Source organism: Cryptotermes secundus, unplaced genomic scaffold (genome assembly GCF_002891405.2).
Source record: "Cryptotermes secundus unplaced genomic scaffold, Csec_1.0 scaffold79, whole genome shotgun sequence".
NCBI lineage: Eukaryota > Metazoa > Arthropoda > Insecta > Blattodea > Kalotermitidae > Cryptotermes > Cryptotermes secundus.
The window spans coordinates 2,124,479-2,139,608 of record NW_019741974.1 but is presented as its reverse complement, the minus strand read 5'-3'; the positions used below and the strand labels follow the sequence as shown (position 1 = coordinate 2,139,608).

At 35.5% G+C, this 15,130-nt stretch overlaps 1 protein-coding gene across 2 annotated transcripts in view; it reads right to left on the bottom strand.

Annotated features, from left to right (window-relative positions):
* Positions 1-6,566: 6,566 nt before the first annotated feature.
* The window catches only part of LOC111872821 (sex determination protein fruitless), a 160,875-nt gene continuing 152,311 nt past the window's right edge, over positions 6,567-15,130 (bottom strand). The window contains exon 5 of one of the 2 annotated variants that reach the window (XM_023867022.2): positions 6,567-8,326. In XM_023867022.2, the coding sequence (XP_023722790.1) occupies positions 8,097-8,326 (230 nt within the window). In that variant the 3' untranslated portion in view covers positions 6,567-8,096. Of the gene's footprint in view, positions 8,327-12,798; positions 13,291-15,130 lie in introns of those variants that run through there. The other variant, XM_023867017.2, reaches the window with a different exon arrangement.

Below are 15,130 nucleotides of genomic sequence, written 5' to 3'. Positions count from 1 at the left end.
TTCTATGCAAGGCCTTTGAGGGATTTTTAATTTCTCTTCAGTAAGCAATCAGTGTTTAGATTCGGTCATTTTTTGTCCAATAATGACCCTGTCTGTCTTAATTTGTTAAAGGTATTGATAGTTCTTCTATGTGAAACTGCAACACCCTGAAATATTTGTTGGAATCTTTGTACTTTTTTTGTACATGCTATTTGCATATAGCTATTGTACATGAACACTAAATGCCCCAGTGTGTAATTCACCTGTGGCACTTGGATACATGAAATGACATGACTGAGTCATGACTGATTATTGCACAGGTCAAGTGCAACAGCTGTAGCAGCAAGAGACTGGCGCATAATACATAAGTTTGCTTCATGCTAGTTGTTCTACAATTTACTTTTGTCATAAAAAAGAGAAATGTGTGCAGGCTATAGGTTTACCGACCATGCCATGCATCCAAATGTATGTGAACCGATGTGATACAAGCAACACAGGGAACTTCTGCTCATACTCATACTCACATACCTTTATTTCCACAGACCCATAAAAAGTATAAGGATGTGGAAACTGTCATAATAAAAAAAACAGTATAAACGTACATATAGTCAAGTAACACTACATAATATCTTTATATTTATGGGCACAAAAACGATACTAAAAACCTAATATTAAAAATTATATATGATTAATCACTTATTACAAAGAAATTATATCTTTATTTTTATCATATTTAAAATCAAAATACTCTTCAAATGTAAAAAATGAATGGCAACAATGAATGCCTGAATAACCAAGGGATATGCAACACTCTCTGAAACAACCTCCTTGCATATAGTACTTTCACAATGCACTTGTCATGTAGAAAATATCTGTTTCATATTTTCATGTAAAGCAAGAAGTCAAAAAGTCACACGCTCAATGTGGCATGAAAAGAACATGAAAAAGACCAGGTTTGACTACAGAGTAATTCTATGACATTTGCACTTGATTATATGCAGTTTCCAAAATAATATTGTCCCTTTTAGTTCATGTGACATGTTAAAAAGGTTAATTCACATTACAACAGAATTGCTAGTTAGGGTCCACAAAACTACAATCATACACAATCTTATAGTCCAGTTGGTTAAGCATGGACACACTATTGCATGTGATTTCAAGAACCAGTGGTGGGTTGATGGATTTTGCAATTAACATCTTGAGTTCAACTGATGTAGTGTGCTCTAAGTGGTTACTCAACAGTCAAAATTCAAAACAGCTACTTCTGGAATGCAGAAAATCACTATGCACTTCATAATGTAAAGACAAGAGCTTTATCATATCTCAGAGAAGTAAGATATGTTCAGAGGCTGAAAATTAATGCTTTAAGTCATCTGCATGATCAGACAACTTAAACTGTATGTGAATATTGGGATGCATTTCTTTGGCAATCACTTATTCATTACACAGGAGTTGCCCGTGGACTTTGTGCACCTGCACGCACATGCACACATGTACACACATACAGAAGATTTTACAGTAAGCAGATTAACACATTGCTAGGCAACCAGGAATTCTTCCAGCTGATACGTACAAACTACCATATATACTGTTTACCAAGCCCAGAGAGCAAATATACAATAAGCTTTTAAGAATGTTACATATTTTACTTTGTCCTCCTTTACTGCATGGTGACGATATTCTAGAACCAGTTCTATGTTACACACTGATGAAGGTGTCTGCACAGATGAAAATTATTTTTTTAAGCATCTGTGTGATTGGGTTCAGAGCTGCTAAGTTTCATTCACATTATACTTGGCACTGACAAATTCAGCTTTCCAAGAGATTCCCATTCCTAAAGGAATTAATACTGATATGCATTTCATTCTGACGACTCTGTAATAGAAAACTCCTTCAGTCTTGCACACAGATTAATTCTGTGTATCACTCCTTACACCTAGGAATGAGGTATCATCAGTCTTATAACTCAGCCAAAATAAATGCAATTATATGTACTGGAAATGGTGACTGCATTGCAGCTGCTCTACATTAATTGAGAGGTCTGAAAAACAGGTCTTGGTGCTTTCCACGGATGTGATTTCTTAATGTATCAATACGACTGTATGAAGCAGTACAGTATGGACACAGCGATCTTTGCGAAGTGTGACTATGAAAGTGGTGCCACCGATTAGAAACTTCTTTTCCACATGATCTACACTTCCACAGAACTGGATTATCTACAGAAGGCTCAAACATCTCTTGATATGACATAGATGATAGGCACTCTTCTGAAAGAGAGATAAGAAATTAAAACTATAATCACATCACATCACGTACTTAAATGTGAAATATCAGACAACAAGAAATGTTCACTGAACTGACACAAAGAAACTATAACGTGTGTCATATAAAACTTGCAATATATAAATAAAATGTGCATGTCTCCTACACAGTGATAAAACAAGTACATCAGAAGAACAATGTGTTATAAATGGAAAATAGGATGCAATTCAGAAATATATTTTAGTATAATACTACAAAATAATATAATTTTATGATCACTGTACTCAGGTCAGGGAAATAAAGAGCATAATTGGTGTGGCTGCTCCCCTACTGTACCTACTCCCTGCCATTAACACAAGAATACAAAGAAACAGGATGACAGCCACAATACAAATGAGAACTGGTGGGAGTGGGGGAAGGCACACATCAGAGAGTACCTGCTAAGAAGATGGATGCGGAAGAATCTGAGTACATTTCTCCTGACCTGACTTCTGTTATTTTTTCTGTTTTAATAATATTACAAAATAGCGCTACACCATCAAATATAAATAAATTTATAGATAAATAAGACGAAGGAAGGAAAAAAGTTTTATCTATAGGGACATTTCAAAGCAGATGCATCACTCCTTGAAGAAAAGAAATGCCTATGTCAAAAGATGTGCTGAAACCATTAAAATTAAAAATAAAGAATACAACCAGAAAGAAAGAAGTCAAAAAGAAATACCTTAAGTCTAATAGTAATTTAACACTTGTCACTGGCCTGTGGTGACTGCTTGAGCATATTTCTAGAGCCCTGGGAAACAAATGTTCAAATTGCATGCAAGTGCAAACTTACCACTATTCCATGCTGTAAGTTTCTGGCTTACTATCAAAGTCCAAGTATTAAATGCAAGTCAATAAAATGTGGAGCATTGTAAGCAAGAAGAACCACAATTTTTTGCATTATTTTGATGATATTCAATTTCCTAATTCTATGACCTGAAGTAGCAGAAGTGAGTGTAGATTAAAATTAATTACATGCAAAACAGATAATATCCATAAGAACAAGACTGGAAAAGGTGTACTCCATAATGTGGTGTACATAAAATGCCTTACAGTATTCTTTGCAATTCCTCAGGCTTATTTGTGACTAGTTTATAAACAGCAATTTAGCAAAAGACAAGATGTATATATTGTATTCCAATGCACAATATTGAATATCAACAAAAACCCTTAAACAGTTTAGGGATTGTTTGCAGCCTTATATAGGGAAGCTTTGTAATCATCAACATGGCTAAAAACAGACTTGAACTTGCCAAATTCATAAAAATTTATACTCTTTAAGGATGTAATGAGTCCACATGTTATACATATTTTCTTACTCATTCCAGGAACTGTTTAATTTTTTTGAATTGTGATTCTGGAAGTTAAGCACTTTTGAATTATAAACAAGGGTTATACAAATACTCAGTGGCATAGGGAGATATGTTTCATGTAGACATCTCCTTAGGGATCTCAATATACTTCCAATAACTTGCACGTAAAAAGTAAAGGTATCCCTGTGACAGGCCGTGAAGGCCCATAGGGTTGTGAGATGTTGAGGTTCCCACATTTTCTAGACAATCAGCTGAAAGATGGCGATAAGGTTTTCAGCCTTATGCATCGGCTGCCCTTTACCCCCAAGAACATTCAAAGAATATTCCTGGTACTCATTTCTGTTAGAGGCTGAGTCGCCCCAGGGACATAGTGCGACTGGGAGGATTAGGTAAATTGAAAAAATCTGATGACCTCATCGGGATTCGATCCCGCGACCTTCTGGCTTGTTTATAGTAAAATAGGAGGTTGCACAAAAATAAATATAAAGAAGACAGAACAAAATACAGACATTCATATCCACAATACATGTCACAGACTGTATCTCTGTGTTCAGTTTTGAAGAGCTAATGTATTTAGGAAATTTGTCAATTCAAATTCAGAAATATGAATATATGCAGTATTCCAAGAGGGAATTGAGATTCTTCCGACTACAACATCCACTCTTCTCTGTACATGACTACATGTCTTATTAATTGGAAGAATGTGATATTTAACTGCATTTGTTCTTGCATAAAGCTGTCATATATTATCATGTGACTGATTCAGAATTATTTGATATTTTTAATTTACATAAATTTAAGATTATGTGCCTTACTCATGTGCCCTATGTCAACAGTTTTGAAGAAAAATAAAACACTGTGACATGACAGCTAAAAGCCAGAACAGTGGAACAAGAAGAGGCTNGTAAGAATCACATTATCTGAAGGTCTCTCATAGACTTTCACCAAAATATGACTAATGGTTTATGATATGCATGAAAAGTCCACTTATGGCCTATGTAAAATAGGCTTTGTTACACAAAAATACTTCCAAAAACTGGAATTGCCCAACAGTTTTTATTAAATATCTCCCATACTGAATTTCAATGAAATCTGTAAAACAGATTATGGGATATATGGAATAGTCCATTTTTGACCTTACATAGCATATGCTTTGTAATCAGTAAATTAAGTTAAAACTCAAGATGGAAAGTTGATATCATACAAAGATCTCTCATAAGATATTTCACAAAAATTTGATTAATGATGTATGATAGAATGAACAAGGTCATTTATGACCTTATGTAAAGCACGCTTTGTAATTGGTCAACATGGGTAAAAATCAGAAAGTGCAACTAACGTTATTCAAAAATCTTTATACATAGAATTTCACCAAAATCTGATCAGAGATTTAAAACGTACATGAAGAAATTCATTATGACATTACATAAAGTAGGTTTTGTTATGGATCAGTACGGCTGAGAAATGTAATTGCCTGACAAATATTAGCGAATATCTCCCATAACAAATTTTAAAAATCTGTTCTGCAACATAAGCACTATGCAGGTTTTGAGGTTGTTACAGCAATGGTCATGAAGAGATCTAGATTCAGGATATAAAGCCACATAGGCCATTGAAAGTAAGCCAGCATTTTGGAGGACTATCTTCAAGGTTGAATGGTAAGCCAAGCCAAGCAGGTAGCAGGCAGAAGCAGGCTTTGCTTGGAACAGAGGTGATGGAGGTGATGTTCCTCCAAAATTTCAGTTGAATTTCAAAGGACTAAAAGATGTTATACTCCAGAAGATACACACTGATCCTGGGTCACAGATTCATATTCATATTCATATTCAGATGGACAGAGACAGACATGACTGCCATGACATGAGTCTTACTTTGCAAAGAACCCCTAATAACCTGGAAAATGTAGTATCAATAGACCACTCAAGCCAAGTATTTATGTGATTTGAAAACAATGTGGTATATCATATACAATATACAATGATTTAAGGGTCATTTAAATTAACCAGTTTTCTAAAAGAAAGAAAGAACAGCAAAGAATGACAGTTTGACCCAACTGTTACATGTAAAAAAGCTCTGCATTGACATAGATCCCTGTTCAAGTGTGCTCAGTCACCAATGAAATCCTGCTACATATGTGCTATTAAGAAATTCAAATGGAAATCACATCATTTGCTACATATAAGCTTTCATACTATTAGCTTACCCTGCTTTTTCTGTTATTTCTCTGGTCCTACATGTTATTGAACAACACCCTGAGGTCTGTATTTAATGCTATCTCCCACCAATAACATATATAAATAGTAAATTTTAAACTATCTCCCTTATATAGTATACTGTGCCTCACATAGCCACATCAAAATACTATCAATAGTCACAGAATAGACAAGATACAATGAAACGAGACTCACTGCCCATTTGTGACCTACTAGATAACTATATAACTCAAAGCAAAAACCATGGAGGAAGAGAAACAACCGTTGCTACGTAATGCCTGCACTCAATAATAGAGGATGTTTCATGATATGTGATATGTACAGAGATTGCTATGGAGTGACTGGGTAAGCACATACGCGTGATGTCACACAACAATAGAGGTGATGCAGGTGGCATTTTCTGTAGGTCAGCTGTGAGCCTATATTAGTACTAAAGAAAATAAAATCAGAACAAGAATGGAGAGTGAGCGAGTGAGTGCAGTGCAGTTGAGGTAGGTTCTGAGAACAGCAGGCATTTGGAACTGGCTCAGGATTAAGTCCAATGATGGACTTTGTTTTTAGAAGTGTTCATCTCTGAGGTCCTACTACAACAGTGTTAATTAGTTAGAATATTACTCCAGTTCTAACACATTCAGAAAATCATTACACAATAGGTTAAATTGTTCTCAATTGAATCATATACTTGGAATAACAGTACAGAATAAGCAGTAAATTATTTGGTGAAAACAAGTTTATTAATATCTATATGTTACAAGCATTAACTTATTATTGAAGTAAATTACACAAATAAAAAATTAGATTTTAACACTTGCCAAGATTTCAGACACAGAAGTACTGTATAAGAAATGTGCCATTGGCAGTCAAAAGTTACAGGACCAGGAGAAAACCTAACCACTTACTTCCAACAGAATACTCTCTTGTTTACTAAATAAATTTATTACATCTTATTTTCTAATTATCAAAGACAGGAACCACATTATTTGCATTATCATTTGAAACATTTTTGTGGTCATTTTCCTTCATCACATATATTAATTATACTTATAAATCCATGATGGGTACATCAAAAACTACTTAACTTTTTGAACTCTGCAGCCAAACTGACAACATAACATGACACATACTAACTGATCATCATAAGATGGAGTAGCAGGTCATGACTTACAACTGTGATATCTGATCTGACTTTTCAGCAACATGTTCATTCACGTAATTTTATCATCCATTCTACACCTAATAGTAACATTAGTATTACTTAGTTTGGTACCTTTCAGCTTTGGTAAATATGTTTGAACTTTCAGTGGGAGTAATAAATGCAGAAATACTACCATTTCTTGGGGAATTACTTCAGAAAAAGAAACTTGACTTTATGTTTAAATGTGATTGCATCATTGCAAAAATAGTATTTCACTTCTTTTACTCACAAAGTAGGAAGAAATGCAATATGAGAGATGTATTCAGAAAACACACTGTAGCATACTGTTACCTTGGGGAATATTGAATAGCTCGGAAATATTGACTTATTTCTACTTATATACTAAAAAAATTCATATCTGGAAATATGATCTCTTTCCTCAAGGAAGAGTGTACATTATTCCATTCACTTGTTAATATATGCACAAATACCTGATTCTTTCAGGGGAATTTGTAAGAGTTATTTTAATTCTGGTAATCAAATGTTAACGTAAAACAGTTTCAGACAATGGCTGCAAGAAACTAACTTCTAACTGAAATTAAAACTTATCTTGTTGATATTCATTTTTTTTTTATCTGGCATCATTACATTGTTCATGAATTAAAAGAGAAGATGAAAGAAGAGAACACAAGAAATGAAAGAAAACACAGTAGAAGAGAAGAAAATACTTGTGGTGGATGAAGTGGCAATGAGGGTAGGTATCCTTTCAAGCAGTGTACCTTGCAAATCATCATTTCTAATATCTTCACAGTCATCTCTCACAACCTCTAATCTGATGTATGAATTGGTCTGATCAGCCAAAATGTAGGTCTCTGAGATTGCACTTTGCCATGAAGTGCTTAAATACAGCAAGAAAAGTGTTGTGTACTCTTTCTTGTTACACATAACTGAAACATCATGGAATATCATCTATCATGTTTTGTGATTGTAGCATCACTTTCTTTGGTAACAACACATGTTACAATCCAAACGGCTCAACTAATCAATGTAATCACAGAAACATCAAAATGCACATTGCTGTAACTTGCTGCTAGTGTATGAGAAAAACCTAACTATGCAAGATTGATTGATTCCAGTCAAAAATGTTTCTTATTAATGACAACTATGGCAGTCTGAAGAATGTTTGTTTTTTACATGAAAGAATAAACTGTCACTACGAGTATACACTGTTCCACAAAACTGACATGAAAATTTTCCAGGGAAATGGACATAGTAATGATTTCTCATGTGAGTCACCACTTTCCCACATAGGGTACATCGGTGTCTCACATCACTCCCAACCACACGTTCAAAAATTTCAGTCTTGCGCCAATGTCTAAACTCTGAAACAAATGAAAAGCACTGGTTAGTCCTTTGGATGTGTCTCACTGATAAGTATAAACATTTTAGATATGAAGGTTATATAATGATGATAATGATAAGAATTTCCATTATTTTCCTCTAAGAAAGGTAAGGGAGTGGGACTGAAAAAGTGACATTATTATGTAAAAACTATAATAGGTAGTATTTATAGTAAACATATTAATAGACTATGCTATTAAAAGATAGAATATGATATTTTGAATGTACAGGAATCCTTCACCATACATAATTTTCAATTATCCAAAGCTTTCCTTTTGTATACAATTTTTCCTACTGTACTATACTATTCCCCTAATTTCCAATTTCCCATAAGAGCATTTGTGTTGTCAATCATGAAGTTTTTCAGGAATGTAAGCCCCTTAATTGCAAAGGAATTGCTGTATTGTGATTTCAAACTTAATCTTTTTCGCAAATGGCTTATTTACTTCTCTGTTCATGTGTTGCAGCCATATTTAAGGCATTATACTATAAAAATATCCGTTTTATGAAGAAAATGATCACAGTATTTCAATCATAAACAAGGAAAAGTCCAAACAGAAGCAGGTAAGGAACAACATGTAAAATATCGCCATGCAACATTCTTTGTGGCCTGATCTCACTCTGAGCAACTACCACCTTTTCCACCTTTTTATCTACCTGAGGAACTGGTTGGGATCATAGTGCTTCAGCAATAATGAGGAGCTGATGGAAGGTGTCAAAACGTGGCTGAGCTCACGGGCAGCAGATTTCTTTGACACAGGCATACAAAAACTTATTCCCCAATATGAGAAGTGCCTCAATTCTGACTGTGACTATGTTGAGATGTAGCTTAAATATGTATGTATTTTTTGTATGTAATAATTCTTTCCCCCTTCGTTTGCTTTATTAACAGTTCATAGGAGGTTACTTTCTGCATTGCCCTTGTATAAATGAAATGTACGGTAGATGAGTATGAGAATATTGACATACCATACTTAACAATTTATTAATGTGGGTACTGTAAGAATGAGATTTATTACATAAAAATATGATGCTGATACAATATATGTCTTTTACAGCATCCTCCTGGGTCTTGCCTATGTGTAGATTATGATTCAGAAATTTCTGACCAATTTTCCTTGTTGACTGATGGTATCATCAAATGTGTGTCAACCTTAACCCCATAACTTCCAAAACCATTCATGACACATGGTACAAATATCATGTCACCCTCATCTTCACACTTTTTAAATTCCAGACCATCAGGCATACTGACTAGACAAACATGTGAAAGTCAGTGTGAGAATATTAGTACCTATTAATTTCGTGTAAAATGTAAAATAACAAAAATATGCATGCACTATACAGGATGTATCAAAACTCAACGGCAAAACTTCAGGATCGGACTCCTCTTATAGAGAAAAGAAAAAAAGTGTATGACAACATGGGTCCAGAAATGCATAATTACACAATTATTCGACCTTTTAGTAATGTTAGTGCAATCTGACACTCCCAACACTGCTGCACTGTTACACTGAATAAGTCTGTAACACCAACTGGAACACTCTGGTCACGTATCAGAGGAAATGTTCAAAGTGACCTCCTCCTGCCTGAATACAGGCCTCCGCTCAATGTTGCATTGAGTGCCACACATGATCAAAAATGTCGGTGTAGTTCGTACTGTCTGACATGCTGCCACAATGCGCACATGGAGAGTTGGTACATCAGCAACAGAAGTCAAAAAGTGTCCCCACAGGTAAAAGTCCAGGGGGTTTAAGTCAGGAGAGCATGGTAGCCAAGCAATTGGTCCACTTCTACCTATCCAGCGCCCAGGATAATGTGCATTAAGGTGCCTGCGGGCAGACAGACTGAAATGTGCGGGAGCACCATCATGCATGAAGTACAGCTGTTGATGGGATGCTAGTGGCAGGTCTTCCAATTAATCAGGCAATGTGGTTCTCAAGAATTCTGTGTAGTTCTGTCCATTAAACTTGTCTGGAAGAACACAGGGTCCCAACAAACAATCAACAACAATGCCTGCTCAGATGTTAATGGCAAACCTCTGTTGATGAGATGATTGGATAGTTGCACAGGGATTTGTGTCTGCCCACACGAGCTGATTATGAAAATTTTCATGCTCAGATAACTCTGAAATTATGTATTTCCGGACCCATGTTATCATACACTTTTTTCTTCTCTCTATATGAAGAGTCCGTTTCTCAAGTTTTGCTATTGAGTTTCGATAAACCCTGTGTATAGAATGTTCCAGTAACTGATAAAACATTGTAGCTGTAAACATGAAATGTGGTGTGAGTGTAGGTAATTAGCATGCTTACACGTTTCATATAAAACTACATTTTTGTACAAAGTAGATAACTTTCAGTCCAGTATGACATACAGGTTTACAACACTTCAGTCTTTATTCGCCTTACATGTTTTGATTCAAAAAATCATCTTCAGAGGCGCACCACTATGAGCAGGAAACACTGTCACATAAGATGTTTTAACATTATGCACTTAGGTTACGAATAGTGCTCACTATACCACAGTTTGCCCTATGCAGCCACGTTGACGTGCAGATGTACGTGTGATGTTTCGTTTAAGCGTATTTGCTGGGTATTAGATTGGGGTTTCCCACTGCACGCAATGTGATGTTGACTTTTCCATAAAATAGCTTCCATATGTATTTAAAATTGTATTAAAAATCTTTTGTATGTAAAAATTAGTTATTATGCTAAAAATCGTGAGCCAACATTGGGTCATGTTGTTTTTTCCTCCGGATGGTAGAAGATGTCGATTATTTCTCTTGGTTGTATGTTCTTATTGTTAGTTGTGTAGTTTACATGCGTGCTGTGTCGTATGTACTGTTTTTGAGAGTACTGCACATTTTTGTGCACTCTAAAATTTCCATGCACAACGATAGTGAAAAGGCTTGAGGCGGTTTTATAAAATAATCTGATGACTGTGAAATGTCAGAACAGACTAAAACAGAATGGGCTGCATATCTGGAAACCACTGCATCAACACCAGAAATATTCTACTGTATGCCCAAAGCACTTATTTCATTAACAAAACTGCACCTTGAATAAACTGCATGAGTTAGCTGACTGATATCTTATGACACTCATTAGATATCAAATAATCTCTAAAGTGAAGGCCCTGGAGTCCTGCAAGAGATCTGCTGAAAGCCATCATTCAAGACATAATTACTGTTTAAGTAAAAAATGGTACACATAATACATATTGTCATGATAGAGCACATGATGCTGATGTAAATTACCCAAATAATCAGTGATGATGATGCAAATACATTGCTTTGCACTTCACGCCAAACAAGTCACACAGATCTAAGGCCTTTATGAAAATGCTCACTTTGAATATAAAATAATTATTTTATGGCTCTGTTTAATATAATATATCAGTAAGCTAACTGACTCCATGGAGCAGAGTCTTTTGTGAGAAGTTAATAATCATTCAGCCAGCCAAAAAAAAAGAAAAACATTTCACAAAACCCGAAGGTGCATTGCCATGGTCATAACATCAAACAACTTGTCCCTCTATGACAGATTAATTCAGTCAACACCTTCCCATCCTATATCTTTAAGATCCAGTTTCATATCTTTCCTATTTACGTCTAGGTCTTCCACAGGTGGTTTCTTCCCTTCAGGTTTTTCAACCAAGACTTGGTTTCTCATCTCTCCCATGGACAAAACGGCCTGTCAATCTCATACTCCATGATTTGATCATCATAATATTTGATGAAAAGTACAAATTATCAATGAAGCTCCTCGTTATGTAATGTTCTCTGTTACTTGCTCTGCTTTTGGTCCAAATACATTCCTCAACACCCTGTTCTCAGAAGTCCTTATCCTATGTTCGTCCCTGACATAAGAGACCAAGTTTCATGTCCATACATAACAATGTTCAAAAGGATAAGTTTTGTTCATTTTAATCTTTATATTTTTAGATTGCGGACAGGAAGGCAAAGTATTCTGAACTGAATGGTTGCATCACCTCCCAAATTTAATCTGGTCTTAACTTCTCCATAAATGCAATTTTGATTTTTACTGTCATTACCAAATCGAACACAATTTTAAAGGATTTATTAGTTACCTTTATATTATTATTTTGTCTTGCAATGTGGTGCTCATACATTAACATGTACTTTTCCTTGTGTTCACTTTTAGACCAACCTCCTAACTATCATTTAATAAACTTCTGTGCTTTTCTTTATGGTATTTATGTTTCACCAAATAAATTAATATCATCAGAAGCAGATGTGGCCTATTCAATTTCAATCCCTCCTGGCTTTCTCAGACCCTCCTAATGGCATATGCCAAAGAAAGATGGAAATCAATGGTGACACAGGATCTTCTTGATTCAGACCATTCTGAAAGGAAATACATCAGACAAATGTTCACATATAAGGTTTTAACAACAGATTTCATTTAAATACATTTTAATTACTTTAATTAGTTTCAAGGGTATAGTGAATTAAATGGGAATATTGTACAATATCTGTCCTATAACTGAATCACACTTTCTTGAAGTTTATAACCAGCTCATATATTCTTCCACTGTACTCCAGTTTTTCTCAAATATCTGATGAATACCAGAATATTAGCCCAGCAGTTGATCTATTATGTCAGAATCATACTGATGATTGTTGCTTTAAAGAGTCAATCTTGTCCTTGTGCACTGGAGAAAGAATCAATATTATGTTTAAATTTCATATGTGCCTTGAGGTGGTCTTTCCGATTGTGAATAGTATGACAGAGCAAGCATTTGAAATATTCTGGATTGTGGTAGCGATAGTGATGCCATTTGTTGCGAACAACTTTGCCACATAATCGACACAGGTGTAATGTAGGAGAATCACCACTATTTTTAGGTAACTTCATGAAGATTGTCTCTTCATTCACTCTTTCATTGCTATCAGCATTTGGATGTATGGGATGTTGCTCCCCTGAAAAACAAAAACCTGTGTCAATCAAAATTCATTCTCTTTTTCTACCTACCTGTACAAAGAAATCAGTAGTAGTGCTATGTTCTACTGGTTTCTGAAAACTAAGGCTACTCCCTAGCAGGTGTCCCTGAAAAAAAATTTGCCCTCCAAACCACTTTTTATTAAAAGCCCGAGATCATGGTATATTAATACAAAGATTGAATTCTTTTCTGTAAATTTTCTATTTGATCAAATTTGAGTCCTTGACTCTCTGAAATCCATGGTAGATTATATAAAGCTAAAGCAGCAGCATATAGACAAAGACTGTTTTATCTAGTAAATGAAATACTTTGTTTGAAACAGTTACAAGGATGGTGAAAACAGAAAAATTAGAACATGAACCTACAGCTAGAATTGTAATTAAAAATAATTAGGTGAAAGAAAAACTCAATTTCTATAGCATACATCCATGCAATCCATTTATTATGTTCTGTGATTCCAAGTGAAATATCTTCAATGGTTGCATCCTGTTGCGTGTTCCAGATATATATAGGAATTGGGTTAACCATCAACACAATAAATATATTCGCTTTTAATGTTTTACAATTCAACTTTTTATTCCTGCTACATGTCTACAATGAACTAATGCAGTGTAGAACACACCAAACATATATACGCCCAGACAAAATGCATACGCCATATTTTATGATCATATAACGATACATACCGTGAAATATGAACAACTAATATACCACACATTAACAACCCACACATCATACAAATTTGTCTCTGGGCTCCATGAGTGGGCTTACTATGTAGAAAGCTTCTACAACAAGGACCTACAAACATGACATGACTGATTCTACACTGCAGCATTGGAACCTTGAATGAATGAATGAATATATAAGGTGTGGGCCTTCTTGGCCCTTGCACCATGACCACAGTGATCTACTGTGCCTCCCTTTCTGATTATCCCCTCAACAATCCTGCACTTCAAATGAAGCGTAGGATTTTGTATGTGGGGCATCGAAATAGTCACCTGGTTCCATAAAGTATTGACCCAAGTGACATAATCTTAAATAAGCTAAGGCCTCACATTCTCACAGGATATGTGTGGCTGTTTCATTGTCTTCTTGACACCTCTCACAAGTGGGACTCTCACTTAGTGCCAGTTTGAAGAGGTGTCTTTAAGGTGACAGTGTCCTGTAAGTAGTCCTACCACCAGTCGTAGCTGGTTCATGTTTAACTTCAACAGTTCCTTCGCTCTTTTAGCAGAGGGTCCTCGTATGAGTCCCTTTGCTTGCCTGAGTCCAGTCAAGGATCCCCAGTATTTCTTGTGCTTCATATTTGTCCGGTCCCTGATTGCCTGTCTGACAACTCCTATAGAGATGCCACAGGCTGGTTCAGGTGCTATGAATGGATGTTCAGCTCCAATCTATGCATATGAGATAATCATACCTGTTTGTCGATGAGTTCCTATCTATCTGTCTGTGTCTGATCATCCATCCATCCATTCACCCACCCACCCGCCTGCCTGCCTGCCTGCCTGCCTATTCCTGTTGCTCCCATTTGGAGCACAGGACATCCATGAAACGCTTCATTTCACTTCAGTTTCTTAACTTTACAGACAGTCTTTTATTTTGTATCTTCTATTTTAATTGTAATACCAACTTGAGGCAAATTTTATCTGTTAGTATAAATAGTGTCATGTGTTGGGTGTATAACGCAACAAATAACTTCACGCCTTATTTGACATAGCGAATTTATTCCACTCGCTCTTACAATTACACAATTTGCAATCTGACAATTACTGCCATCGGCAGTATCACAAATTATCACATCAAATCTTCCAATCACGCGT